General features: G+C 39.3%; 4 protein-coding genes across 8 annotated transcripts; 3 read left to right on the forward strand and 1 right to left on the reverse strand.

Moving 5' to 3' along the window:
• The first annotated feature begins 93 nt into the window (after window positions 1-93).
• mmp20a (matrix metallopeptidase 20a (enamelysin)) lies at window positions 94-4,320 on the forward strand. The gene is made up of 10 exons (XM_046388919.1): window positions 94-213; window positions 843-1,090; window positions 1,263-1,411; window positions 1,521-1,646; window positions 2,054-2,215; window positions 2,345-2,456; window positions 2,547-2,689; window positions 2,909-3,065; window positions 3,387-3,490; window positions 3,817-4,320. The coding sequence occupies exons 1-10, from the start codon at window positions 94-96 to the stop codon at window positions 3,915-3,917; spliced, it is 1,422 nt and encodes a 473-aa protein (XP_046244875.1). The 3' UTR covers window positions 3,918-4,320.
• A 1,170-nt stretch (window positions 4,321-5,490) lies between these two features.
• On the forward strand, window positions 5,491-10,358 carry LOC124059912 (collagenase 3-like). Its single transcript, XM_046390347.1, has 11 exons — window positions 5,491-5,717; window positions 5,892-6,008; window positions 6,180-6,307; window positions 7,013-7,161; window positions 7,400-7,525; window positions 7,765-7,926; window positions 8,049-8,226; window positions 8,315-8,445; window positions 8,547-8,712; window positions 8,859-8,962; window positions 9,715-10,358. The coding sequence occupies exons 1-11, from the start codon at window positions 5,583-5,585 to the stop codon at window positions 9,816-9,818; spliced, it is 1,500 nt and encodes a 499-aa protein (XP_046246303.1). The 5' UTR covers window positions 5,491-5,582; the 3' UTR covers window positions 9,819-10,358.
• Window positions 10,359-12,351: 1,993 nt separating this feature from the next.
• tbrg1 (transforming growth factor beta regulator 1) lies at window positions 12,352-18,255 on the forward strand. 2 transcript variants are annotated; one of them, XM_046390355.1, is made up of 15 exons: window positions 12,352-12,668; window positions 12,898-13,029; window positions 13,491-13,536; window positions 13,643-13,725; window positions 13,872-13,908; window positions 14,279-14,341; window positions 15,037-15,273; window positions 15,382-15,452; window positions 15,597-15,841; window positions 15,945-16,081; window positions 16,235-16,381; window positions 16,623-16,720; window positions 16,851-16,961; window positions 17,491-17,636; window positions 18,099-18,255. In XM_046390355.1, the coding sequence occupies exons 2-15, from the start codon at window positions 12,911-12,913 to the stop codon at window positions 18,185-18,187; spliced, it is 1,629 nt and encodes a 542-aa protein (XP_046246311.1). In that variant the 5' UTR covers window positions 12,352-12,668; window positions 12,898-12,910; the 3' UTR covers window positions 18,188-18,255. The 2 variants fall into 2 exon arrangements, with proteins under 2 accessions (XP_046246311.1, XP_046246312.1); XM_046390356.1 differs by having other exon boundaries at window positions 12,352-12,643.
• A 533-nt stretch (window positions 18,256-18,788) lies between these two features.
• On the reverse strand, window positions 18,789-25,430 carry siae (sialic acid acetylesterase). 4 transcript variants are annotated; one of them, XM_046390350.1, is made up of 11 exons: window positions 25,413-25,430; window positions 23,755-23,772; window positions 23,404-23,565; window positions 22,844-22,998; window positions 22,307-22,445; window positions 21,594-21,753; window positions 21,407-21,492; window positions 21,187-21,320; window positions 20,764-20,918; window positions 19,865-20,051; window positions 18,789-19,671 (listed from the first exon to the last, which is right to left on the reverse strand). In XM_046390350.1, the coding sequence occupies exons 3-11, from the start codon at window positions 23,525-23,527 to the stop codon at window positions 19,405-19,407; spliced, it is 1,407 nt and encodes a 468-aa protein (XP_046246306.1). In that variant the 5' UTR covers window positions 23,528-23,565; window positions 23,755-23,772; window positions 25,413-25,430; the 3' UTR covers window positions 18,789-19,404. The 4 variants fall into 4 exon arrangements, with proteins under 4 accessions (XP_046246306.1, XP_046246305.1, XP_046246304.1 ...); XM_046390349.1 differs by lacking the exon at window positions 25,413-25,430 and having other exon boundaries at window positions 23,404-23,578; window positions 23,755-24,023; XM_046390348.1 differs by lacking the exon at window positions 25,413-25,430 and having other exon boundaries at window positions 23,755-24,020.
• Between the last annotated feature and the right edge of the window lie 2,060 nt (window positions 25,431-27,490).

Here is a 27,490-nt window from a genome sequence, read left to right on the forward strand (position 1 = left end):
CAGCTGTAACTACCAGGATTTTGGGCCATGTGATTGGCCAACAATACTCCCATATAAAAAATGTGAAGCTTGGAGGAAATGCGCATTTAGAGCATGGAGCTGTTTGGGCTATGGATACCTGTTTTGGGCTCTCTGATGATGGCAGAAAACCTGAGGACTCTACCCATTGATCAGGATCAGTGGCTGAGGCCTGAGGATGTGGAGCTGGCTGAGGTCTGTGGGTGGAAGAGACTTTACATTATACACTGATATCCCATCAGAACTGTTGACTCTAATGCATATTAAATAGCAGGGTTATGACTATGTCTCTCATTGTGCAGAATCTTTCATGTAAAACCACACTTTAACCAAAATGACATGTGTATTTTGTATTGTATTTGATCTTACAGTGCCATTGCGAAGTGGTATTTACAACATAATGCAGGTGTTTTCATATTTATTTCAAAGGATATTTTGTCCATCTATTGATATTTTCATCTGACCCAAATGTACCGCACAATTTCCTGTATATTTTGTATGTTTGAACTGCAAAGATGATTCATCTAATCTGTGTCTTCCATGGAATGAACTAAAAGTCTAAATGTTCCTTAGTGACAAAATAACTTAGTGATGTTAATTCTGGGAAATGTCTTTTATGTCCTGATTGTCTTTGTATCACAAATGCATCAGGAAAAAAACAAAAAACACCCACCAGCTTTAACTTCACATCAAAAGACAACATTGTATTCCAATACTGTAAGAGACTATAGAAAAACAGTATAAAAACTGATAGCAGATGCATTTTAGACATCTTGTTGTAAAACCTAAACCTGAGACCTCCACACCACACCTCTCAACAACAGGGCTACCTCAGGAGGTTCTACAACCTGAACCCCAGAGGCAGAGTGTCCAGAAGAAGGATCAGGTCCACATCAGCCATGGAGGAGAAGATCAGACAGATGCAAAACTTCTTTGGTCTGAGAGAGACGGGTCGTCTGGACCGTCACACCCTCGATGTGATGAGGGAGCCCAGGTGTGGTGTTCCAGATGTGGAAAACTTCAGCTTTTACCCAGGAAAACCCAAATGGAAGGACCATACCATCACATACATGTGAGATGTTTTGTGACAACTCAGAATCTTTCTTAGTTTATTCTGCTTTTACTGATTGCTGTCATATTGCAAAATGCTGAAAAAAAAATCGTGATTGATTTCTTTGTAGATTACATTTTTCTAACAAAGGATATGTTACTGTGGCTTGTCTATCTTTGGCATTGTCATGTAGGATTGCTAAATACACCCCAGACATGAAGAGAGAGCTTGTGGAAAAGTCATTCAGTTCAGCCCTGAAGATGTGGAGTGATGCAGCACCGCTGAGGTTCATCAAAGTCAACCATGGCAAAGCTGATATAGTCCTCTCTTTTGCCCGCAGAAGTAAATCTGTAAACCACCCCTGAAGAATTATCATGTCCACTAAGATACACTACAGTTAGCAGTAAACTACATCACTTGTAAGTACTGTAAAGTGTCTTTTCTGTTGCAGCTCATGGAGATTTCTTTCCTTTTGATGGACCCCGGGGTGTGCTGGCTCACGCCTTTCAGCCAGGAGACGATTTAGGAGGAGACGTGCACTTTGATGAGGATGAAACATGGACGACAGGGAGTCAAGGTTTGTCAGTCAAAACATGTCAGATATTCTGTGAGAGGCAACATTATTTAGAAACTTAGCTGTCAGTCTTTGTGCTTCGTTCTGCTTGTTGAAGTTAATCATTATTCTCTTGCAAAGCAAAAGAATAGCTAAAAATGTGTCTCAGTGGTGAAATGTAAAGTAGATTTTCTAAAAGAATGCATTGAAGTACATTTTAAAATACTTTATTTTAGTATTTCTATGTTATGGTTCGTTACACTTCTCTTCATTTTAAAGGGAAATACTGTACATTTTTCTCCACTACATTTGTTACACACTTTCAGTCAACTATTTACTTTTACTGACGATACGATTAGTTCTGAAAGTTTCTGGCGCACAGACAATTTTCAGTGTCATTCTAACAGGAGGTATCTGTTGCTTTATTTCAGGTTACAGTCTGTTTGCTGTTGCAGCTCATGAGCTTGGCCACTCACTGGGTCTGTCTCACTCCAAAGACCCCTCTGCTATCATGTACCCTAATTACAGGTATCAAAGCAGTACACAGTACTCTCTATCCAAAGATGATGTACTTGGGATCCAAGCATTGTATGGTAAGGAACAAATAATAATAAATAAATGATGATAATGAAATGACTACTTGCACAAATTGGAAATAAAATGATCAGAAAATAGTGCTCCACAATGTACAATGTTTTATATAATATTCCACTGTTTCTTAGGAAAAGCTACTGGGAAAGTGGATACACAACCAGTCCCCAAAAAGTGTGACCCCAACTTTTCTTTAGATGCAGCACTTACGATCGGAGGCGAGATTATTTTATTTAAAGACAGGTACCATTTTTTTTTTTTTAACTCACGATTTCAAAAGAACTTTATTATGTTTGAGCTGCAACTGAGGCCTCTCACTGTGTCAACCTGTAGGCAAGTGTTGATGAGGACAACAAGGGAAACTTATGGGAATCGCCTGAGAGAGAGCCACAGCAGCACATATTTACTGAGCGTCAGTTCTCATGTGGATGCTGCTTATGACATCCCTGCCAAAGGCGTGGCGTACATATTCACTGGTAGAGTAATGGGCAGTCTGCAAAGCATCACTTAGGCCCTGTCAGCATGACAAGGCTTGATTTCCAGTAGGAGAGCACAATGTTTCACCCAAATTACAGCCTTGTGCAACTTAAGTGTTGCAGTTCATGCAAGAGACTCATTGAGTTTGGCTGCGCTTGCGGTATGTTGCTGTTTTTCATAGTGTCCTAAAATGCGGTGACACGACTGTGTTTTTCCAGGTCGTAAATACTGGGTGGTTCAACAGCTTAAGATGAAAAGTCATCCTGGCTCCATCTATGAGTATGGCTTCTCCTCCAGAGTCAGGCAGGTTGACGCTGCCGTGCATGTCAGTGAATATGGAAAAACAGTCTTCTTCACAGGAGAGGTTTATTACAGGTAAAATTATTCTGTTTTGAACATTTTTTTTTTTACATGAAAAAGAGATGTGAACATTGTAAACAGGAAAATGTACCAATCAAAATTAACTATTACATCATCAATGTCCAACAAAATGTCCATTCAAAGTCTGTAAATCCGTTTTGACATTAAACGTAGACTTTTTGAGTTTGTAAACAACACTGTCTGTACCCAAACAGCAAATTAATTCCATATTTATAAATTTAACTGAATAAACAACATTATGAGTGAGTCTTCATGCTGTGTGTCATACTGATATGCCCACACGAAAATGAGTTTATTGGAACGATTCACTTTCAGGTTCGATGAGCGCAGGAAAAAGATGGACCCCGGTTTCCCCAGACTCATCCAAACAGACTGGCCTGGCATCCCGAAAAGGGTCAACGCTGCCTTCAAGTTAAATGGTACAAAAAAAAACAAAACAGAGAGGAAAAACTGTTACAGTTTACGGACATGAACTTTGTATAATGTGAACCTGACCCGTAAGACATAAATAGAATATAACTGAAATAGAAGTTGTAATTTCTTGTTTTTACCATGTTTAGGTGGTAGACGGGTGGGGTTTACCACACTGGAAACACTTTTACATTGGAAACACCGGGTTTAGAACAAGGAGTTACTAACGGAGAATTTTCAGTTTACAGTTAAACTGTGTTGTTCTCATTTCATCTCATTCAGTTGAAGGAACATTGGGAGATAACACACTTTTTGTACAATGTTCTGTTTACAGGTAACATCTTCCTTTTCAGTGGAGCAAAATCCTACCAGTATAACATCAAACAGAACCGGGTGGCGAAAGTTGTTTCAGCAAATTCTTGGCTGGGATGTTGATGTAGTTAATACTGTGGTGGGCAAATCACTGAGAAAACATCCTCCACACAGCTGAGGAAAGCTGAAATGAGAAATGATGAGAAAAGAGAGGTAATAGTTGTTTAACTGATTGAAACCAATCTTAACTTAACCAATCATATGATTTTATGTATTTGACTTTTATGGTTTCTATTTTTTGTATGTGTGTATGCATATGTAAATTACATCTCTGAGTACAATGGCACTGATACATCCTGTGTACAAGAATGTCAAGTACATTGGGACTTGTATGAATATTATGTACAGGGGTGATCATTCTTTAAATAATGTGGAATTCATGAAATGTTTGTATTGAGATGTATGTTGAAAATTTGCAATCATTTCAGCTTGCAATGTACAATTTTACAATGTTGAACTCAATACAGTGAACTCAATAAAATGTTATTTTTGTACATATATCTTAAAGTACAGAGGTCTTATTAACAACAAATACTCAGTTAATAAAGGGAAACATACTCTGTATGCAGACAAATGGCCCTTGTCAGTGTTCCATCGACATAAAATACACAAGTGAATTATAATTAAAGACTACAGTGAAGATTTCAGTGTTGTGGGTTGCAGTAAGGATTATTTGAGCTGATTTATATACTATTAGGGTGTATATTTTGGTGTACAACAATGCATTGTGTTTTAGATGCTCAAAGTTTTAGAAAACCATAATCTGCAAAGTAACTACAAATAAAATTAGATAATCAGTTTGTGTTCAATCAGTTAGTTGTAACATGAACTCAAGTGCTCCTGTATTGCTGGAATCTTTATAAGACAACTTTGGCAACACTGGCGTCCCCAAATGGCAGCAAGATGAAGTTCCAGCCTCAGTTACTGTGGACTTTAGTGTCTAGAAATAAAGTCTTGTGACATGAGTTAACAGTACACATTGTGCTCATGTTTACACACCAAACTGGACTGTGGTCACGGTACTTAAATGGCTATCGAAAAGGTCAAGAGAACACTGAAAAGAACAAAATGTTTTCAAGCATATCTTTTTTTGTCTTGACAGGAGTTGTTTTGTTGCTGTTTGGGTGACAGCTTGGTATTTTCATCACGCTTCAGCTCATCAAGTAGGCTGAGTGACAGTTTGTAAGCTTCTGTTCCTGTCGTCTTTCCACCAAACAGAATTTAAAAATGGCCAAATCGTGTTCATTTAACGGAGATACTCTTCACTATCACAGCTCAGTATTTGATTTTAGTGGATACAGAATATTTTACTCAGTACTCTTGTCTAGTTTACTACACTACTTGCATTTTAAACAAACATATCATGAGGTACATCATAATGCAAAACATCTGAGTAAAAGAAACAGAGACAGAAGAACCATTTATGAACCAGATATGAAGATATGTTTAAGATATCTGGTTTCCTTCGCTTGTAGCACTTCAACTACTTTGACCCAGATGACTGAGAACCTACATCGGCATAAGGTGAGAACAGAACAGAACACAGTTAAACTGCTACACAAAGGTTTCATCAGTGACATTAAACTGATCATATCTTTGACTCTCAGTGTTATCAGAGGGGCCACTATTTACTTTCCTTCCCCCTCTAGCACAGGGGTTTGGCTGTACTTTTACTGGAGTGTCCAAGAGGACACTGTGCTTTTAACTGTTTTTGTAAGACAAGAGTGGATGGGTAGAAGAAAACATTTTAACAAGATGTCTCATGCAGATTTCTGGATACTGATGATGGGTTGTTTAGCCATGTGTCATGCAGCCCCAACCGTTGCTCCAACAGTTTCACCGGAGGAAGAGAACCTGGCTGAGGTAATGTGGAAAATAAGAGAGCAACTGGGTGAATACGTTCATTTAAAGTCACTCTGATTAGGAAAGTAAGAGCTCAGACAGGTTGCAAAATGAGTGTCTTTAAATTCAGATTGTGTAGACAGAAAATAAGCTCTGTCGAATAAAATATGAATCACTTTCCTTCTATTGTGTCAGGATTACCTGTCTCAGTTCTACTCTGATGTTGGGTTGAAAAATTCATCAGTGCGAAGCATCACTAAGAGCTCCTTCAGCGAGGACCTACAGTCCATGCAGGCTTTCTTTGGCCTGGAGGTAATTACAATGAATAAATGATTTGATTAAGTTTGCCCTGTTGTAATCAAAGATGTCAGGACTATGGCTAATAACTTACTAGAAATCAAAAATTACAAAAATGGCAAAATGTTAACATTTTTCAAACCTCACATAAAAAATCTCTACCTCATATTACCATCTGACTCCCAGGTGACTGGCGTTTTGAATAATGAGACGATTGAGGTGATGAAGGCACCGAGGTGTGGTGTGTCAGACATCAGCCGATACGGACACTTCCATGGGAAACCTAGATGGAGGAAAAGCCTAATCACGTACAGGTAACTGGAGGTTACATACTTTAGGAGCATACTGATATTGTTACTATCTAAGCCACATCATTGTATTGTTTGTGGCTGAATATATACTATATGAACAAGCTTAATGGAACATAACCTTATTCAATTCTGGAGTGGTATGGGGCAGTTTTTCAGGAGTTACTTGCAGTGAAAGGATTTCTTATTGCTTACCAAAACCTTTTGGACAATGCTATCCTTCCAACTTTGTGCTGACAGTTTGGGGAAGGCCCTTTTCTATTCCAGCATGAATGTGCCCTAGTACACAAAACAAAGTCTATAAAGACATGTTTGGGTGAATATGGTGGGGAATAACTTGACTGGCCTGTGCAGAACCCTGAACTCAACCCCAACAAACACCTTTGGGATGAATTGCAATGGAGATTGTGAGCTGGCACTTTTTGTCCAACATCGGTGCCTGACCTCACAAATGCTCTATTGCATGAATGGGCAAATATTCCTACAGAAACACTCCAAAATCCTGTGGAAAACCTTCCCAGAAGAGTGGAAGCTGTTCCAGCTGCAAAGCTGTCTATGAATGCAATGTCATTAAAGTCCCTGCTGGTGTAATGGTCAGCTGTCCCAATACTTTTGTCTATATAGTCTATAAACATCACCCAAAGATGATGGTGACGCAATAACAAACTGTGCAATGAGAATCTGATTTCAGTTTAATATGATTTTGAACAGGATCACTCAGTACACTCGAGATCTGACCCAGAGTCAGGTGGATGCAACCATTGCTCAGGCCTTCCAGCTCTACAGCGATGTCATCCCACTGAATTTTAAACAAGTGCGCAGTGGCACCGCAGATATCATGATTCTCTTCAAGGGCGGATGTAAGTCTTTAAGATTAAACAAGAAATTTTTAAACACACCCTAAATGTTTGCTAGTAAATCAAATACCTTCCTTCTACAGCCATGCTGTGAAGCAAAATGAGTGGCACTGAGTAGCATTACTGCTTTGCTTGTTAGAATAATAATGGATGATCTTTACAGGATTTTTTTTTCTCCAACTGCAATCAGACATACACTCTGAAGCTATAGATTACATTTGTGTTCTTTGTCCCATTGTAGATCATGGGGACTATTATCCTTTTGACGGGGTGGGTGGAGTACTGGCTCATGCAAACTCTCCTGGACAGCGTGAAGGTGGTGACACACACTTTGATGATGATGAAACCTGGACTCTTACCCAAAGAGGTAAATACACTCTTCCCTGTCCACTGGGGAAGAATTATTTTATCTAGTTGTCTGTATAGGAGTGCAGCTCTGAATAAGTGAGAAAGATATAAAAAACTAAAGCCCATATATTCAGCTCAATTTTCATCACCGTTTTCTACTTCCCTACAGAAGGATTTTCTCTAATGCTATAAATCTCCTGACCACTGATGAAAATAAATGTCATATCTGACTGGAGTCATTGTGATTGTTGTGTTGAGGTGTGAACCTGCTGCTGGTGGCAGCCCATGAATTTGGCCATGCTTTGGGCCTGGATCACTCAAGAGACAGACGAGCACTAATGTTCCCCACTTACCAATATGTCAACACAAACGGATACAGGCTGCCAGACGATGACAGGCGAGGGGTTCAAGCCCTTTATGGTAAGCAAAAACATCTCATTCCATATAATGATTCACATTGGGATGGTTCTATAAATGTTGCTTCATAATGATTTGAAATTATACATTTTAGTCACTTCATTTTGCAAATTCTCATCATTCAGGCAGCCGTAACCCATCCCCCACAACACAACCCAAACCTGAGCCACCAGAGCCGGAGGAACCAACAGAAGATCCAAACCCAGACCCTCTGCCTGACCCCAGAACTGAGCAGTGCAGCCGTGAGCTGGTGTTTGATGCCGCAACCTCCATCAGGGGGGACCTGTACTTCTTCAAAAACGGGTATATTTTGAATGTCTCATGACCATCTAGTTTACGTGAGACAAACGTAAATACATGTTTTCACATTTAAACTTGAAATCCTTACTAGACACTATTGGAGGAAGAGTTCAAGAATCCAACAAATCACTTTAACTAAAGTGAATACAAAATGGTCACAAATCCACTATGTCGATGCTGCCTATGAGGTCCCACGAAAGGATGCGGTGTATCTTTTTGAAGGTAATGTTCACAGGGTTTTGTTAGGTTTGAAAGTTGAATATACTCAGTAAAGCTATACAGGTAACTGCATGATATAATAACTGCTAACTGGTTCTCTACAGGTAGCCAATACTGGGGCATTAGGGCTTATGCAAAGACACTAATTCCAGGCTATCCAAAGTCTATCACCAATCTCGGCCTTCCGTCGTCAGTCAGGAAGGTGGATGCAGCTGTCTATGTGTCAACTACTGGGAAAACATTCATTTTTGTGAATAACCAGTATTGGAGGTGAGTGTTGACCATAATCTTTATTTTGCTGTTAAGGTGGCATGTGTTTGTTGATCTTTAGCGGATAAAAATGAATATTAGCACGAATCACTGACATATTTATTTGGTATAAAGATTTGTAAAATTTGCTCTTTTCTCTTTTGCAGCTATGATGAAGTCAGAAACCAAATGGACTCTGGATATCCACGATCTATCTCTAGGGATTTCCCTGGTATAGGCTCCAGAGTAGATGCAGCCTTTGAGAATTTTGGTGAGAAATGTTATTCACTTAATGGTTTTAACCCACTAGAGAATATTAGGAGCCACATGTAAATTGTAAGAATTGTTAACTCGTGTTAGAATGAAAGAAGATCATCATCATAATCAGTAAATGTAAAAGTGCCACTAGTCTGACAGGTTTGTTTATTTGCTTTATAGACTAAGAAGAGAAAAATGAAGTTTTATGGTACACAGTTTCCTCATGTTGTTCCTTTAAAAATGACTCAAATGACTATGTATAATGTGACAGGACTCATACTGACTAACCCACAGAATTAGTGCCCTATGGAGTGTTTTAGTCTATTTTGGTTTTATGGTCCATAATATGCTTTACTTCACTCTCATCACCTCTATTAACCTAGTTTCCGGCAACAGGCTGCTGTTTTCAGCAAAAAAATAAATAAATAAATAAAAAAGCTGTGTTTATGTGCAGCACAAAGAAGCAGATACACAAAGTTAGTAATTAGGTGGGGACATATTGGAGCATTCAGCAGCTAAAGAGTCTGATATTTTTCTTGGAGTTGTTACAGGCCACAAATAGCTAAAATTAGTGTGAATATTGGACTTATGCTATTCAGGTGACAATAAACAACTTTATCAATGATAATGTTTCTGTATTGAAAATTTGCAACTACTTGCTAACATGTTCACCTTCAGAACTTTATATGGCAACTGCAATATAAGTTGTTTGTGCTATAAATTCAATTGCATATCTACGTATAAACTGCATCTTCCCTCCCACAGGATATCTATATTTCTCATCTGGCGCCAGACAGAGTGAGTACTACCTGCCATACAAAAGAGTGATGCGTGTTCTGCTCAACTACGGCTGGCTCAACTGTTACTGAGAAGACACAACAACACAACTGTGTGTGTCCACAGCGTAACTGCAGTTAGCTTTCAAATCATGGAAAAAAAATGAATAAAAAATATCTGTAACAGTATTACATAGTTTTATGATGTGAAGGACAGTCCTAATAGACTGATGTTGTTTTGTAGTCTAACTGCAACTGTTGATGTATGACAAGGAACAGTCAAGCTAAGGCAAAGGTTACTGTGTGACTATCATCCAATCAATTCTGTAAATGATCTTTGACCTGATTTAAAATGTTTTTAAGTGTTCTCTGTATGGAAATTGCAAAATAATGTTATCCACTGCACACTTCACAGGGTTACAAATAAACGTTAAAATAGAGTTATACAAGAGCTCCCCTGCAATTGCTCCATCCGGTCTAGGTATACCAGGGTCCAGCTTTCAGAATGTTGTTTTCAATCACGTCTGCACAGCGTTGTCTTTTGCTTGGATGCTGCAATTTTAGAAATAGGAGCACAGTGTTTGTTAGCTCAACTTTAGCCACATAAAAGAATCAATAAAGAAAGAGAGCTGAGTCATGACTGTTTTCATGAACATGGGTAAATTAAAGATTTTATAATTTAGTGTTGCATGGATGTACACATACAACCCTTGTTGAGGCAAAAATAATCCAAGGAGGTGATCAAGTACAGAGGATACGATCAGTAAGAGAAGTGGAGCTATAAAGGATTGATTCACCCAAAATACAGTAAAAATATATTTTCTCCCAATATTGTCCAGTCATCACGTTGTTGTTTAATCTGCTCATGAGGTATCTATAAGTGAAATTTTGGCCTCCACCTGAATAGAGTGGCAGTGAATAGAACTTTATTAGTGTCATATCCACACTGATATGCAACAGTAAAATCTCTTTCTAAAACAATATATCCATCTACCTCGGACAATTGCCAGCACATGTGAACAACATTTGTCATTTGGACGATGACCACAGTGGAAACTGTCAATAGTGAGATCTGTGAGCACATTGTTTCTAGAAAAAAATGTAGTATCTGAAATTTTCATGTATAATTTAACAATCTGTGAGCACCGCCTAGTAAATTCCATTCACCTACATTGTATCTGGGAGGAGGAAAAAAATCTAGGAAATAGATCTGCTGTCATCAGAAGATCAAACTGACACTGTCTGCGCCTTTATTTACCATAAAGGATAAGAGCAAAAATACTCTTTTGCAATATGGGTGAACCAACCCTCTTATTTGTAATTTGGTGGTCTTAAGATTGATAAAAACAAAGCAAAACAAAGCAAAAAAAATCAGTTTAAATCAGATTTAAGGGCATGCTAACCCTTGTTGTCTTGCTACCATGACAGAATGACAGGAAATAGGGAGTGGACTGGTAATTCAGTTTTGGTATGTTGAATTCTCAGAAAATGAGCTCAGTTTGACCTCAATTCTGTAAGTCACCCATGAATTTAATGATGTTTTGGTCCACTGTGAAGCAGTCCTTCTTTGTTGAATGTGTGGCGTGTTTATGCTCTGCAAGATGACCTTGAAATCTGTGGGTTGTTCTCTACACATAAAAAAACCACAACAACATTTAGGTCTGTACCACATACCGTAGGCCATTTTGCAACGATGGCTGATGAGAAAAAATAAAAAATTGAAAGCACTACATGTGCCACAAAGAGGAGAAAACACAGTGTTTTCGAGTTATCTTGCCCATTTTTCAGATAACCAAATTAGCAGTTAACAGCTGCTGGATCAGAAGCAGTGTCATGTGGCAGGAATCCCTATGTTCAGTACCACACCAATGTGTGGAGAAACATGAATCATCCTTTAGTTCCAAGGTATCTGATTCCTCAAGGAAAGAGCCATTTACTATCCATGACAGAGTCTAATTACGTTTTACTTACACAAGAACACTGAAAGAGTGATTCAAGAGTAAATAAAACCACATTTTTAGCACTAAAATTTATTATAGGCACAGACAACTACTTCTCAAAAGTGCAAAAGTAGAGAAAGTCCTTCACTGATGACATCATCTCTTGCCATTTTTTTCCCCCACATTCTTCAATAAGACATATTTCTTGGTTTAACAGACTTCAGGTTCGACTGTTACATGAAAAAATATTGATCAGAAAATGTCATAAACTCTTAAAATCGTCGTTACATTTTTCAGTGGAGTTTCAAATATTTTTTTTAATTATCTATGTGCTAAGTAGACTAAAGATGAAGAAACACTTTAGATTATGAAATGATGTTTAGAAATTATGTACAAAAAATTTGCTGTGGAGAAAAATTATGTCAATATAGAATCTGGCCGCAGAAAGACGTTGGAATGATTAAAATCTATTTTGAGAACAGATTAAAAGGAAAGAAAGTTATCGCATTATCTGACATACATTAACACACATCAGGTATAGTTTTTAAAAGAAAAGTGCTTTTTAATGTATTCATTCATGTACGATCTACAATCTTATTTTGTTACGTTTGTAAACGTAAAGGTATTTTACAACTTTTCTAACTGTATGTCTATGTTTACAAACGCTTCCAAACAATATAACCCGGATATCCGGTCATAGGCTTCAAATAATAATGTCCGGTGCAAACCTCTGATATCTCTATCCATCTCCTATATCGATGTACACATTTTTCCTGTCGGTACTCGCGTTTTGAACCATATTGTTGAAATATTTCTTGTTGTACACAGTTTTAAAATATATCTTCATAACGACCGAAGCTGCTGCTATGTGCTCAACGTTAGCATTTAGCCACTCAGCATGTAAACAATACGATGAAGACGATTGAAGGTTCCGGCTGACACACGGAGACAAGCCATCTGTAGCACCAACCGAAAGAAGTGGGTTTGCTGTAGTTTCATTAAGGTGTGTGTCTATTAATGGCTAAACGTTACTCTTGTGTATTATGTGATAAACAACTGTGAGCAGTTAGCAAATGTTAGCTAAGTACCCTATAACACTATCCACATGTCTCCTCTCTCTCTCTGTACCCCTGCTTACAGTCTCAGGGTAACTGATGTTATTGTAGCAAAGTCTATGACGTATCTGAGGACAGACAGAGATAATGTATGATTTGCTAATGTTTTTTTTTCAGGTTCGTGTCTCCTATGGAGTCACTCAACACGTTTGAATCTGAAATGGAGGCTGACGGACAGGGGAACTACTCTCTGTTTCCTGCTCTGGACAGCATTGCGAGTCTGTCTGGGACCAATGAAACTCTGGAGAGGTTGTGGAAAATAATGTGATTTTAGAACGTCGTTACTGTGTCATTGTTAAGATATTGTAGACTCTGTAAGAGTTAATACAGAGTGTGGTTGCTACAGATAAGAGCCATGTGGATGACCCCAAATGAAAATCTGTAGTCAGTGGGTGTATTGTTGTGCTCAGAGGGAATCAAATCCCAATGCACCTATAATTTAATACCATTCCTAAACAACAGTGGAGAACAGAGTCATTCAAGTGGTTGCTTTTGGCTTTTGGTTGAGTCACATCATTTGGTATTTAACACACAGTACCTCCCACGTTGCATTTGCAGTTGCCAGTATTCTTAGTTTCCTGGTGCAGTTTTCCTAGTTATATCTGCTGTTTGATAAGTTTCATATTTTATGATTTCCAAAGTGCCTTTACATGAAATGATAATGTTACCCCTAATGATACTAACATTTCTTTTTGTAACAAACTGTCTAGTGAAATAGCAGAGAAGCCTAATCTCACATGGCTTGATGCTGCGCAGGTATCTGCCATTGATTCTTCACATTTCACTGTTAATAGTAACATTTACCATTTATAAGAGAAGAAAAAAATTTATGTGGAAAGCGTTTTGTCCTTTTCTCATGTAGATTGTGTTGGAAGAAGCTGGACGTCCCATGCATATTAAGGAGATCAAACAGAGAATTATTGACAGAGGACTTGTTCAATCCAAGTACTGAAAACCTCTCATTTTGCCACACATTTCATTGCTCATGTGCTCACGTGTTAAGCCAGTTGATGAAACAGTGAAGTAGGCTGCAAGCATGTTCCTGAATCTAAATTTAGATTCTGATTATCTTGTTGTTCTCTCCTTGGCAGTGCAAAATCAAGCCTGGAGGCTGTCATGTACCGTGAGGTAAGGAGGATGTTTAAGACTCCCGTCTGACAGCAGCCTCTGCTGTTGAGTATAATAACCTGCACCTCCATTTAGCATTTGTGTGACTTAAGTTGCAGTACATGCAGTCATCTTCTTTTTCTGTTGCTATTTTTCCTTTCTCCATGTTTTTTCATCCCGCTTCTTTTAACGTAGTTCATGATTTCAAAAGGAGACCAACGCTTTTGCGCTAAAATCCGAACAAAAGATACTCTGTGCTCAGATGCAGAGGCCTTAAACTGGCTTTGTCTGATAATGATAGAATTAATCTAAATTAGTGCCCCAGCTTTTGGCATTCAAATATGTCATTTCCAGCCCCATGCATTGGCCTCAGTCTCACATTATGTTTCAGACACAAAAAGGCAGCAGGAGATTCAAGAGGATTGAGAACAGAAATGGAGTCTTTGCACTGCTGGTGAGTCATATGGTGACACTAATGCCAATTTCACATAAAACCCAATTTACTTACTGAAAATACATTTGACCAGACTGTTGGTTGTGGATCCTGAAGCACTGCTGTTCAGAGCAGTCAGACCTGTGCAGACCTTTGTCCAGAAGAGCAGTGTGACAGGCATCACTGCCTTTTATTATTCTATCATAAACATAGACATATCATAGACATAATTTATCTATGCTGAACATTACATCAGTTTCATTAAAAGTCGTAGGGTTTTTCAGTACATATTCATTGCTATTTGGCAATCTGGTGAAATTTCACACCATATTTGCTATTTATTTTCTTTCCTCCAAAGCTGAGCAGTGTCGGACCTGTGCTAAATGTTGATCTGCTGCTCGATCTTGCGGCCATGTTATACGATTCTGTGTTTCGGTGTGAGAGACAATACATTCTCTCAGAGATGAATTGAGAGCACAAATGATTTTTTTTATTTCAGTTGTTTTAGTTTTAATGATCCTTTGCACGTTGTGTTTTCAGTATTGTCATTGTTGGTCTTACAGCAGTTTTAGTGTAAGCTCCATAAGCATTATTTTATTGTTTGCATTTTAGTCTGTATTTCCATCCATCATCCTGAAGGCAACACAAGCATTAGCCTCAGGCACTCCTGGTTTGTGTGAACACTCTATCTCTTTCCCCACTCTGTTTCCTCACAGACTAGCGAGGAGCGACAGCAGGCCCTGCAGACCTTTACTGCCCAGTCTTTCCTCAGCTCCCCACAGCAGAACACCATCTCCAGTTCTGGTTCGGGTGCCTCTGCACCCGCCTTCCCATCCCCCACCAGTTCCTCAGAGCATAAGACCAAAGTGAAGAGAGGTCCACGAAAAAACCAGAATGAAAAGTACCGACTCAAGTACCTTAGACTGCGTAAAACTGCCCGTGCCATGATATTTGTGAGCAAGCTTTTAATTCTCAAAAAGCTATGGCTAATTTTTCTGTCGATTTACTTTTACATCGTGCACATATGGTATGATATTGTAAAGAGTGATTGTTACCCTCAGGAGAATGCAGCTCTCTGTGATGAAGTTGCCCACTTAGAAGAGAAGTTTCTGAGAGCAAAGGAGGAGCGGAGGTTCGTGCACATGCATAATTCTCGAAAACTTTGTTTTGTCCAATTGTTGTGATAGGTAGCAACCTTTGTATTAAGCTCTTTTTTGCCTTTTCTTACCCCAAAACCCAATAATACATTCACATTCATATAAATTTTTATTTTCAGGTTTTTACTGAAGTCACTGTTGCAGTACCAGTCTTTGTCAGAGGGGGAGATACTGCCACCACCTAGCACAAGCTGTCATCCACCTGTGCCGCCTGTGGCTGCAACCTCAGGTCCTGCAGGGGCTTCAGCCCTGTCTGGGGGGCACAACATAGTGCCAGCAGTGGTGTCAACAGGGGAAGACGGACCACTTAAAAAACCAAAGAAGGAAAGGAAAGAGCGAGGCAGGGAAAATGGAAAGGAGGAACGTGAGTGGTGTGGTCAAGTATTTATGCAAATTGAAACAGAAAATTGGTTTACATGAGGCTTTCAGCTTTTGACCCATTATTGTATTCTCTCATGTCCCTTAAGTTCCTAAGAAGATGTCCAAGAAGAGAAAGCTGGCAGACGGGTCTCGGAGGCTGGTGCAGCCCATCCCGCTGGACTCGTCTGGTCGTCCCGTCTTTCCCATCGTACTGGGAGGTTTAACAGTCTACAGTCTGGGAGAGGTCAGTGTGTGGCTTCACTCACCTGTCATAGCTTAATTATCACCATGATCATTAAGTCTGCATGTTAAAGTCTGTAACGCAACAAAACGTTGACCCACCGTAATCTTTTCTACAAGCATTTTATCCAGATGTAAACTCTTGTCTGCTGTCCAGATCATCACAGACAGGATGTTGTTCCATGATGAGTGTGCGATCTACCCAGTGGGCTTCTGCAGCACCCGAGTCTTTGCCAGCATGAAAAACCCCGACCAACAGTGCCTCTACACCTGCCAAATCAAGGATGGGGGAACAGGTCCACAGGTACACACTCGCACACAGTTGTTGCTGAAAATGTAAATAGTATTAAGATATCAATAGTATAAGATAAAATTAAATAAAAATGAAAAAACATTTATCTCAGTTTAGATGAGTGCACACAGCAAGACTGTTTTGTTGATTAAGTTGTGTTTTGTTTGGCTTAAAATACTATGAATGAAAGTAAGTGGTTTTGAATAAACTTCACTGACTCATTCGGCCCCGTCCTCCTCTTTCCTCCGCTCAGTTTGAGATTGTGCCTGAAGAAGATCCTCAGAATGCCATCGTAGCCTCCTCTGCCCTGACATGCCACTCAAATCTACTGAAGGCCATCGCATCGGTCAGGTATTAAAGTTCATTTTAAAGGCCTGAGTCAGTTGTGATTGATTGGGGTATTCTACATAAATTAAAAAATGTATGCCAACTTTAGTATATGATCATTTTGATGAACTTGTTCAACACTTCCTTCTCTTAGTTCCAAGTCTGTGGCACCCATTGTGCCGTCAGGAGCAGACTTCTTTGGCTTCTCACACCCAACCATCCAAAACCTCATCCAGAGTTGTCCTGGAGCACGCAAATGTAGCAAGTAAATTCACACCACTCACTCAATATGAATTGTCAGCTACAACACACAGCAGATCATCACGTAAGATCGAAAATGAGGTTTATTTAAACTTCAGCTGTTTAGCTGGTAAAGCACAAGACTCACTGATTTATTACTGGCTGGATTGGTGTAGGTTTTTATTACTAAAACATTCTATAGGTAGTGTTGGAACTTTGGGAGGAAGCACCTCCCACGCTGTAAGGTAATTTAACAGATGGATCATTGATTACAATAATTATTAAAGACTGAAAAGTAATTTCCACCTTGTTTTCTTGAGACAGAAAAATGTTAATATGAGTAAGATTATGTATTTCTCTGTGATGTAGAAATTACAATATTAAATCATTTAAATCTTAGAAGGAAAACTTTTGAGTGACAGGGCATGAGTCATATATTTCAGTCATATTAATGTATTCCGTATATTTGGGTTCAGCCAGCTTACATTCACCAGGAATTTAGATTGGTTCATAAATGGATATTTAATTTTTACCTTTTTTCTTTTTTTTTTCAGCTACCGATGGATACGTTTTGAGGTGTGTCGCCCTGGTGACGGACAGGTTCCTCACAGCCTATCAGAGGATGATGCCTCCGTCAACTTTGAGGCCTATCAGAGACACCAGGGCTTTCACGAGAGCATCAAAACAGAACATATTACAGGTTTCTCAAATATTATATTCCACACTTTAGCCTGGTTTATCATGTTTTATGCATGTGTCATTTACATGACCTTGATTATTGCATGTATTGTACAAACAAACATTTCACAAGAAACGTAGATGCAAAGCTGATCCAGCCGACATATGGGAAGTGGAGCCTTCAGGTGTAAGAGCTGGTAGAGAAACAAATAAAACCTGTCTACTTCCTTGACAGCTGCTTTCAAAATGTGTGAGGAGATGTGTGTGGAGCCACTCAGTTATACTTTTTCTCTGCTGGAGTGTGTGTGAATCAGCCTCCTTACCCCACCAATTGCTCCTCAAGGCTTCCACTGTAATAAATATAAGAGGTTAGGTTAACTGAAAACTAAAAGTGCACACACCTAGGACTTGATGTTTTCTAATAATGACACAATGATCACCCAGCATTGACATTTACAGTTTATCCATCTGTCTGTTTCCTCAGGACAGACGCCGCAGTCTCCCAGCTCCTCTCTTCAGCACCACCTGACCTCCCCCACCATGAAGCCCTCTACCTCATATTACAGCTCCTGATTCTGAAATCAGGGTCAAACATGATTGTAATCCTCGTGAACTTTTCTCCTTCATCTTTCTGCTTTTTTCTCTCCCTTTTCCTTTCTGGTTCACAAAATGGAGGCATATAGTAACTCAAAGCTATGCTATTTATTCTGTGTCATCTTCTAGTCCCACACTGTTTCTGGCGATGTGTGCTAGCATGGTTGATGCTGATACACTGAATGTGGCTGAAGAGTTTGCTCTGTGCTTAATGTGCCAATAGCAACATAAACCCTCTGAATTGCTTTTTCACTCAATGTAAACATCAGCGCTGGGTGTTAGAAATTAAGTCCTAGTTGACACGATGTATAAATTAATTAGTAAAACCTTTTTTACTATTGGGAATCACAAAGAAAAATTAAAAAAGGGTTATTATGCTTTCCTGCATACAAGTTTTGCTACCTGGCACACTGTTGCCTTGGTATTTAACTGTCAGTGCATTCAATTAGGACACATTACAATTAACATTTGTGTCCAGTTAAAATAACAGTAGATCATGTTTGGTTAATCAGTATCTTCACTGTATTCCCACTTGTCCTCCTTTTATAAAGGCATTGGCTTTGAATGGAACACACCCACATGAGCTTGATTTGTCATTTATTTGTGAAAATTTTGTTCAAGTCAGATTGATTTGTGTTGTAAACTTCTGAGATTTGTTAAAATAAAAGCAAGCATTTGTCTTTCTTTTTTTAGCTATCAGCAGTCCAGCAATCATTCATTGAAATCATTGAAAGATAAAAAGATAAAAATATGTAACCAAACACACACACACACACACACATATACAGTGTATATATACACATACATCTCCAGTGGCTGATCTTGTGGGGAAAAAAAAAATCTACAACATGATGGTATAAGTATCCTGGAAGATGTTTGGCGTGAAATGATTACCGACCAAAATGGACTGATTAGTTATTGAAACAATACAGAAGTCAATCAACCAGGCAATTAAAAAAACAAAACAAAACAACATCCTTCCCTCTAAGATGTTATTGTTAACAAGTTTATTAGTGCCTTTTTTTATCTGTAAAAACCTCAAATATTAGCTACATTTAGCTCAATGTGTCATTTTTACAATACCATAAATGGTCTTCTTTTCTGGTGACATTTTTGTCCAGTTGGCTCATTTTACCCCAAAGAAACAAAAGTTACATTTTTTTTTTAATCACTCTTGTCTTTTTCCAGTTTCTGGTTCAGGAACTTTCCCAAATGTGTCCTTTGACTGCATAGCGGTTGATAACAAAAGGGGGTGCAGGTAAAATCCTGCTGGCGCTGTAGACTGGACAGGCTTTAAAGTCGCAGGGCCAGTCTCTCCATGCATACCGAAGGGCAGCGACTTCTTCAGTAGGTGGACACAAATTGGCTGGTAGCTGGACAGTGTTCAGATTCCATTGCATGATGGGAGCCGTAACCCAGAGAGACTTAGGTCCACAGGGAGTCTTAATCCCAGAGCAACAGATCTTGGATGAAGGACAAAAAAGGACAGATCAAAAGAAAAAAAAAACTGCTATTTGTGGTATTTATTTACCACAACATTAGTTTGTCTGACCAGATGTCGTCTACATCTAGTTGTTATTTAATAGTGGTGTTGTGCTAACATTATTAACATAACTGGGATGTACCTCACAATGACTATACTGTTGCCAGCCTTACCTCAAAGGTGTCTTTAGATGGTGTGACAGAGACCGCTTGGTCATAGGTAATGTTGACATACACTGGAGTGGACAGGATGCGGTCAGGGAAAGGTCCCTGGAAGGGCACATCTTTCTCATTGTAAGCCACTGCCCTCGCTCCCAGTGTCAGTCTAAAAGCAACATCCTGCTTGTCTCTGGGATGGATTCTGAAACAAACAGAAAATCACTCATCAATTGCAAGCAACATGGATGAGCCAGTTGGTAAAGCCAAATAAAGAGGATGAAAGTCAGTATCTTTGAGATACCAAAGCAGGACACATAATCACATTTAATAAAAACCAGAAATAACAGAGTTGGTTCCCTGTTGGATTTTGAGCTTTCAGGACATTAAGAAAGTCTGTGGATGTGAGAGCTCTGCCAGGGACATGTTGTGTCTTCGCAGCACGTCGGTAGCAAATCCATGGAGGGCTTTACGGCTGTTTAAAAGAATCTTAAGGTGCATCCATGGACTAACTAGAAGCGCCAAAGCAGAAACATTTGAACAGGTTTGATCTGAATTAAAACTACTGCAGCATCTTTTCTAAGCTAAAGTGAAATCCGGTCAAACCTGTCATTGTCGTTAAACATAGCACTGGCCATCTGCACCGCAACTCTCAAATAAAGTTGATTTTACATTGAATTTTCACGTGTGCAAGAACTGTTGATCAAATGTACAAGGAGTCCGAGTTGCGTAGCAGTGATCTGAATGTTTATTTCGCATGGTATTTTTGTTTATTTGGATATTGGAGTATCACATAATGAGATGATCTTTTCCATGCAGGCCTGGAAAAATCATGGGTGTGGCTTAGTTCTAGTAAGCATGAGAATATAACACACATTACAGTAGCTGTGATGAACAGATATACAATCAGTCCTTACGTGCCATAAGGCGAGGTTTCATCTGGTAAATCCATAGCCACAGCCATGAAGGTTTTCTGCATATGCGGGTTCGGGACAAAGCCGATGTCTGCAGTTTGGTGCCAGCGGATATTGGGAAAGCCGTCATCTGTGGAGCCTTTTTTGAAGGTGGACAGCTGCAAATATGGAGATACAGTATGTAATTAGATCTACAATACTGCAATGATATTTCTAATTTTTATTATAGATGGTGGCAAAGTGACACGCATGTATTGCTATCTACCACAGTCTGTTGCTACCAGTAGGGGGCGTCAAAGTCGTACATTTTTATAATTCTACGTGTAACGTTTTTGGAAAGTTCACTCTAGGATCTGTACTGTTTTCAGACATCTTGTTATCTGAAATAGTTTTCCATTACATAAATTAAAACTCATACCAACATACCTGGACAAATCCAAAGGGGAAGTCGTGAGCGGTCTGCCCCCCTGAGCCCTGGTGAAACGCCATCCTCCAGTCATCAATCATAGCAGGGAAGGAGCAGTTGTACATCTCTTGATGATAGGCTGCATTTTCCTCACCTGAAAATAAGACATGATGCATGAGATGCATGCATGACACACATGTGGCTACACTGAACATCTGATACCTGCGCAGGTAGTTTAACCTTGGTACCAGATAGCTCCTCTGATGGTCATGTTGAGCAACGGGTGGATCATCGCATTCCACAAAACAGAATTTCTGTCTTTAGGACTGATAAAAAAAAAAAAAGTTTGTGACGTGCTAAAATAGAAAAGCACCCTAAATGAATTAATCTGCAGGTTATCTGAACTGTGTTTTTTTCATATCCTTACCTGTTCTCTAGTCCACACTGCTGCAGTGCTCTTGAAGATGACCAGGCTTCGACAGGTGTGCCCCCCCAACAGGACTCCACCAGACCAATGGGGTATCCCAGGTTCTCATACATGTAGCGTCCAAAGAGCCAGCACACGGCTGAGAACTCAGCCACATTTCCTGGGAATAAGCCTAACTGTTAATCAATCAGCACAATGCAAGTAAACGACTGTGAGCACATAAACAAACACTATACCTTGTGATATTTGTTGTCTTTATTATATAGGATTATATTATACAGAGAAGACAAAGCTGGAAATGTTTATAGCATTCTGAAAAAGCTGGGTGATCTTCTGTATATCATATGACATATGATAGGCACATGTGTTTGTTTATCTACAATGTTGCCATCTTATGTCTTATCTATGCCAGATCAAACTCAGTCTAACCCCAATAATTAATATGTTTGTCCCCCTTGGTGAATTTAAATCCATGACTAAAAACCATTAAGCTTCTGTTTGAACCTCAATGATTTTTCAAGTTTAAATAAAGGCAATAATACAGTACTATACAGTTCAGTGATGCAACTACAGTACAACAGAACACTAAGGTGGCTGGAGGAATATGTTCAGTATTGGCAGTTACAATTCAATAGCCCAAAGCAAAACCTTTAGCTGCAAATCTACAAATCTTTACATACTGTTATGAATAGTTGAATAAATCCTTGACTCACCTGCTGTGGGCACAGACCAAGGAAGTTGCACCTGAATCAAATCAGTCAGCTCAGTTTCACTCAGGTTCAAAGCTACCATGAAAGTCCTCACATGAGGATACTTTGCTGCCAGGGCCATCTCCTGTGATGCATTGAAAATCTATGGGAGAACATTTAAATTAATAAGAGAAAGTACATCAAAAAATAAATATGAACAAATCAATAAAAAGGTCTTTTTGTATAGACTGTTTCGTGCCACTAATGTAGTTGTACAAACTCTCTTACAGCCAAAGTCACACTTTATAAGCTTTGCCTTGTGTCAGAAAGGTTGCGAGTTAAACTGTCCCCTGAAGCCAATTCTGTTGCAACAAACCAGAAATAACATTTAAATTTTACTGTTACAAGCTACAGCTTAGCTACAGCTTACAAGCTTCCTATGTTTTATGTGTAATATAAGCCAAACACTTTTTGTTTCAACAGTCAACCCTATAGACAGACACCTGCTGCAGGTTTATTGAAGTGAATGAGCTCAGCAGGTTTTCACACAGCGCAGCCTACCTGAGATGTTTTAAAGTACATGTTGCTTTGTCCTCCACACAGCCAAACATCTCCAAACAGCACGTCTGTCAGTGTGGCTGTGCTCTTCTGAACAGCTGCTGTCACGTTGTAAGGACCTCCAGCTTCAACAGGGTCAAGGGTGACATGCCAGATACCTGAAAAACAGTTAATGAAACAAATTTATGATAATGGACAGTATGAATAAAACAGACAGCTCACATTTTATTTACTTTAGGGACTGTCCATTGATTGGGGACATCCTACATCGTAAACACCGTATTAGAAGTAAATGGTTACATGTTCTGTGGTGTCATTGAAACATGTAAGTAGGAATAATATAAGCAAAAGCTGTGTTGCAGCCATGAAAAAAGAATTTAACTGTGAAATGTCCTCTTTGCCCAAGCTTCCGCTGAAATTGTTGTTGCACAACTAAAGCTCTGATGCAAATTCTCTGCCCCAGCTGCCGCTGTCGGAGTTGCTCAATTTGGCCTCTGCCTCCATTCAGTAGCCTGCAGATGTCAGCACTAACTTCCCAACTGACAACAACTAGAGGTACTCACCCTTTGTTACAGTGACCTGCCAGGTTCTATGTTTCAGCAGCCCAGAGAGGGAGATGGTGACCTGAGCACTCTCAGGGCCGTAGCCCCACAGCACAGCTTTCTCTGGGGACTTCTGCAGCACCATGTGATCCCCGTAGTAGGAGGCAAAGCGCAGGGACCCATCTAAAAACACAAACTATTACCTTAGTGAGTCAGTGTGATGTGATGAGAAGTAATTATTTTTTAAAGTGTTATTAATGCATTTAATTTAGAATCAAAATCAGCATAAAATATAAAATGCATCATGCGGACATTGGCGGACGTACAGGAAGGGAGTGCCAGTTTAGTTAAACTTGTCCAAAAATGACTTACCAGAGATGTGAGTACACGCTACAAGTACAAAAACAACACTCAGTGTTAATGCCATGACAAGAAGACAAACCAAGCAAATAAGAAGCCGAAGAGCTCGGTCAGACAAAGTCATGACAGTTAGGTCCACAGGTTTCAGTGTTTGTGTGTTTGTTTCAGTGACAAACACGGAACGTTTGCAGCCTGCGGAAGAGGCCGCTGGGATATCATGATTTGCAAACATTCCGCTGACGTCATGAGAAGCGCATGCGGCTGCAGACCTTCAAAATAAGAGCATCAAGCATCGAGTACGTCAAAAAATAATAGAAATCACTAAAATATCTAATCATATTTGAGCATCTAACCGAAAAGTGGAAACGTCTTATTCATTTTATTAACACAATTAACAACAATTTTTGTGAACCATTTGAAAAGCGTAGGTTCATATTCATATACTGTCCCAAAACAATAGTCACATGCAAAAATATTTTAAATGATAAGCAGTGGTGGAAAAATTACTTCCTTAAGTTAACCAACAGCACTACATTAAATAAACAATGTGGTAACAGTGATGCTTTCAAATACCGAAGTAGTCAAGGCAAATCCGGTTCCGCGTATGGATTTAATTGATAATTGATAGATTAGTGACTTTATATACTGCTTTGTAGCTTAATGTAAAATGTAATATTTTACATGTTGACAATAGTTTGTGTAAATAATCAGAATATGTAGAGGAAATAGTGAATATTTAGTGGTGCAAATTATAACTAAATATTTTAAATGGTTTTAAATGGTTGGTGAAAAATGAAATTTTCCCCGGAAATTCAATGAAGCAGAAGTGTAAAGAGTAAAATGGAATCACTCAAGTAAAGAAAAAGTACCTCTAAATTGTACTTGAGCCCAATGCTTCAGTAAATGTACTTAAGTACTTTCCATCACTGGATATCAGTCGCTCAAATTGTTCAAAGCAGTTTTGGTGGAATAGACGGAAAACAAAATCCACAGTCCTCATTCCCTGCAAAACTCAGCGACACCTTTCATGTTGCATTGAAACTGAGCTCATGATGCAGATACTGCTGGCCTTGGAGCATCTGCTGTTCTGTGATTACTTCAGGAGCCCAGTTTATTTAATTCTTTTCTCATGACAGCCTGCTGATAATAAGGCTGCAAGGTTTGGCAAAGCAGTCATTGTTAATTAGGTGACTTCATTTCCATTTTGGTAAAAATAACACATTGCCTCGATTCATTTTTCATTCACTCATGATAAAAAAAAAGGCATTGTTGGTGGATGTTATTTACTGAAATACTAATAAATATTTGTTTAAAAGATACACAAGTGGAATCCACAAAATTAGAAATGTCATGACCAACGGCACAGTGTGAGAAGGTGAGCACCCCCTTCTCTCTGTCTCCCGCGAGGGACGCGTTTTGGGGACGTGGCCTGCGAGGCAGCGTCGGAAGGTTAAGACTTTTTGGACTTTGTGGCGCATGTACATGCGGGTGCGCGTGCACACACACACACACACACACACACACACACACACACGGAGAAACTGACTCTTTCATCAGCCTATATATATTGTAAGTGCTTGGTGACATGTTTGGCGTGGCGTACGCCATGGACGCTTCAGCGCTGTAAATTCAGCCCGCTGCGTCGCTCACTCACCACAACCACAACTCACCCGTGTCAGTTTTCTCCCCGGTTTAGCATCCAGGCGTGTGGTGAGGTACCCACTACTCGTCCACCTCTTCAGTTCAGTTTGCAAAGACTCTGGTTTGTCATACACACACAGTCACCTGCACTCCCGGTCCGGCTCCACTGCTCCTCTGCGGAAGCGCGCGCCGCTGCAGGGGCGGATTTTATTGAGCACGGGGCAAGGGGGCACGGCCCATTGCACTCAGGGGGAGTTTATATTTCTTTATGGTGTTGGCTATGTGGTGTTTGTGTAAAATTATTGTATGGTGTGTAAATATTTGGTGTGTAGATAAATTAAATAATGCATTATTTATTTTTTGTATTTATTTAGTATGATTAGTGTATTTTATGGACCATTATGTTTGTATAATTCTATGGTCTAGTCCTCTTTCTTCCCTTATGAGGTCTTGTATATAGCTTTATAGTGTACTATTTTTTACTTACCTTGTAAATTGTTAATTTATTTCACCTCTATATTTTTTGTAACTGTTTATGCACACTTTTTGCACTCTTCTTGTGTTCTTGTGAGCTGCCACAACAGGTGAATTTCCCCACTGCGGGATCAATAAAGTTCATCTTATCTTATCTTATCTTATCTGTTGGTAATCAACTCCATAATGGTTTGGACCATTTGGGCTCAACAAGCAGCTCTATTTAAAGGAGCCTCAGGTCTGGGCCCTTCTATGTGGAGTTTGCATGTTCTCCCTGTGCCTGCGTGGGTTTTCTCCGGGTTCTCCGGCTTCCTCCCACAAAACCAAAAACATGCACATTAGGTTAATTGGCTACTCTAAATTGCCCCTAGGTGTGAGTGTGAGAGTGTGTGGTTGTTTGTCTTTGTGTGTTGGCCCTGCGATTGACTGGCGCCCAGTCCAGGGTGTACCCTGCCTTTCGCCTGTAGTCAGCTGGGATAGGCTCCAGCTCCCCCGCGACCCTGATGGATAAGCGGTATAGAAAATGGATGGATATAATTAGCTGTTAGCATAATTAACCGTTGTGGCTTTTTCCTTTTTCTCTTTTGTGTCTATCTTTTAACAGTGTTCTCAAACGTAGACAACCTTAGATGTTTACACACTTTGTGAAATGTTTTTGAATTAAATTACAAACCTTCCACATATATACAGCAAATCACGTTGGATCCCGCGTCTTGCTGTTAGTTACATAATGAATCAAATACCAACAATAAGATAAAGAAAACAAAAAAAGTCAAGTTAATTTAATATGTATAACGCAAAAAGCAAAATATCCTTCAAGCGCTTTACAGTCTGTGGTATAGCATACCACTGGACCCACTACCTTACACTACCTTACCTTTACATTTAATAAACAATTAAATTAGGTGCACATGAAACTTTTAAACTGGCAAATTTAATTGCATAGTTTGCGGCTCAGGTGCCCAAAGCAACAAACTACTTTGAGGTGAATCCTTATGAAAGCACAAAGTAATTAACATCTATAGACAAAAACAGCATGAAAAATGAAATCAGGTCTAACATTAATTATCCACCAGTTTCCCAGCCAGGTGTTTATTTACCTAAGCATTTAATGTGTTTGCCTGTAGTAAAGATAAATGAACATGCTGTGTTCTGCTGGCATACTAATTAACAAAAACCTTGAGTACTTATATGAAGATAAGTGATGGATATAGGCGGGAGCATGGGAAAACTGTTGGAATATAAAGTGAGAAACAAAAATGTGTTTTTCTAGTGAATTTTGGGTAACTACATTCAAAAGGTTGCATTTAATGACATCCCCTTTACATTAATGCCAGTGTGCACCTACTGTGTCAATTACATTCCCCTTCAAAGGCCAGTGATGATATTTTTGAAAGTTGAAATTGCACATTTATTTCTACATGAACCCCAGGGTGTACACAGAATGTTCAGCCTCTTTGCATGCAGAGAGGCTGGTATGTTACCCATACCTCAAACAATGAGACATAGGAACAGTAAATTCTCTGTTCTTATTCTGCTTTCCAGGATTTCACCATATAATTTCAGTTTCCTCGTCGTTTTCATCCTCCGTCAGCTCACCTGCTAATTGACAGGGCTGTCAAATCCTACCTCA

This window comes from Scatophagus argus, chromosome 5, assembly GCF_020382885.2.
Source record: "Scatophagus argus isolate fScaArg1 chromosome 5, fScaArg1.pri, whole genome shotgun sequence".
In the NCBI taxonomy this organism is placed as follows: domain Eukaryota; kingdom Metazoa; phylum Chordata; class Actinopteri; family Scatophagidae; genus Scatophagus; species Scatophagus argus.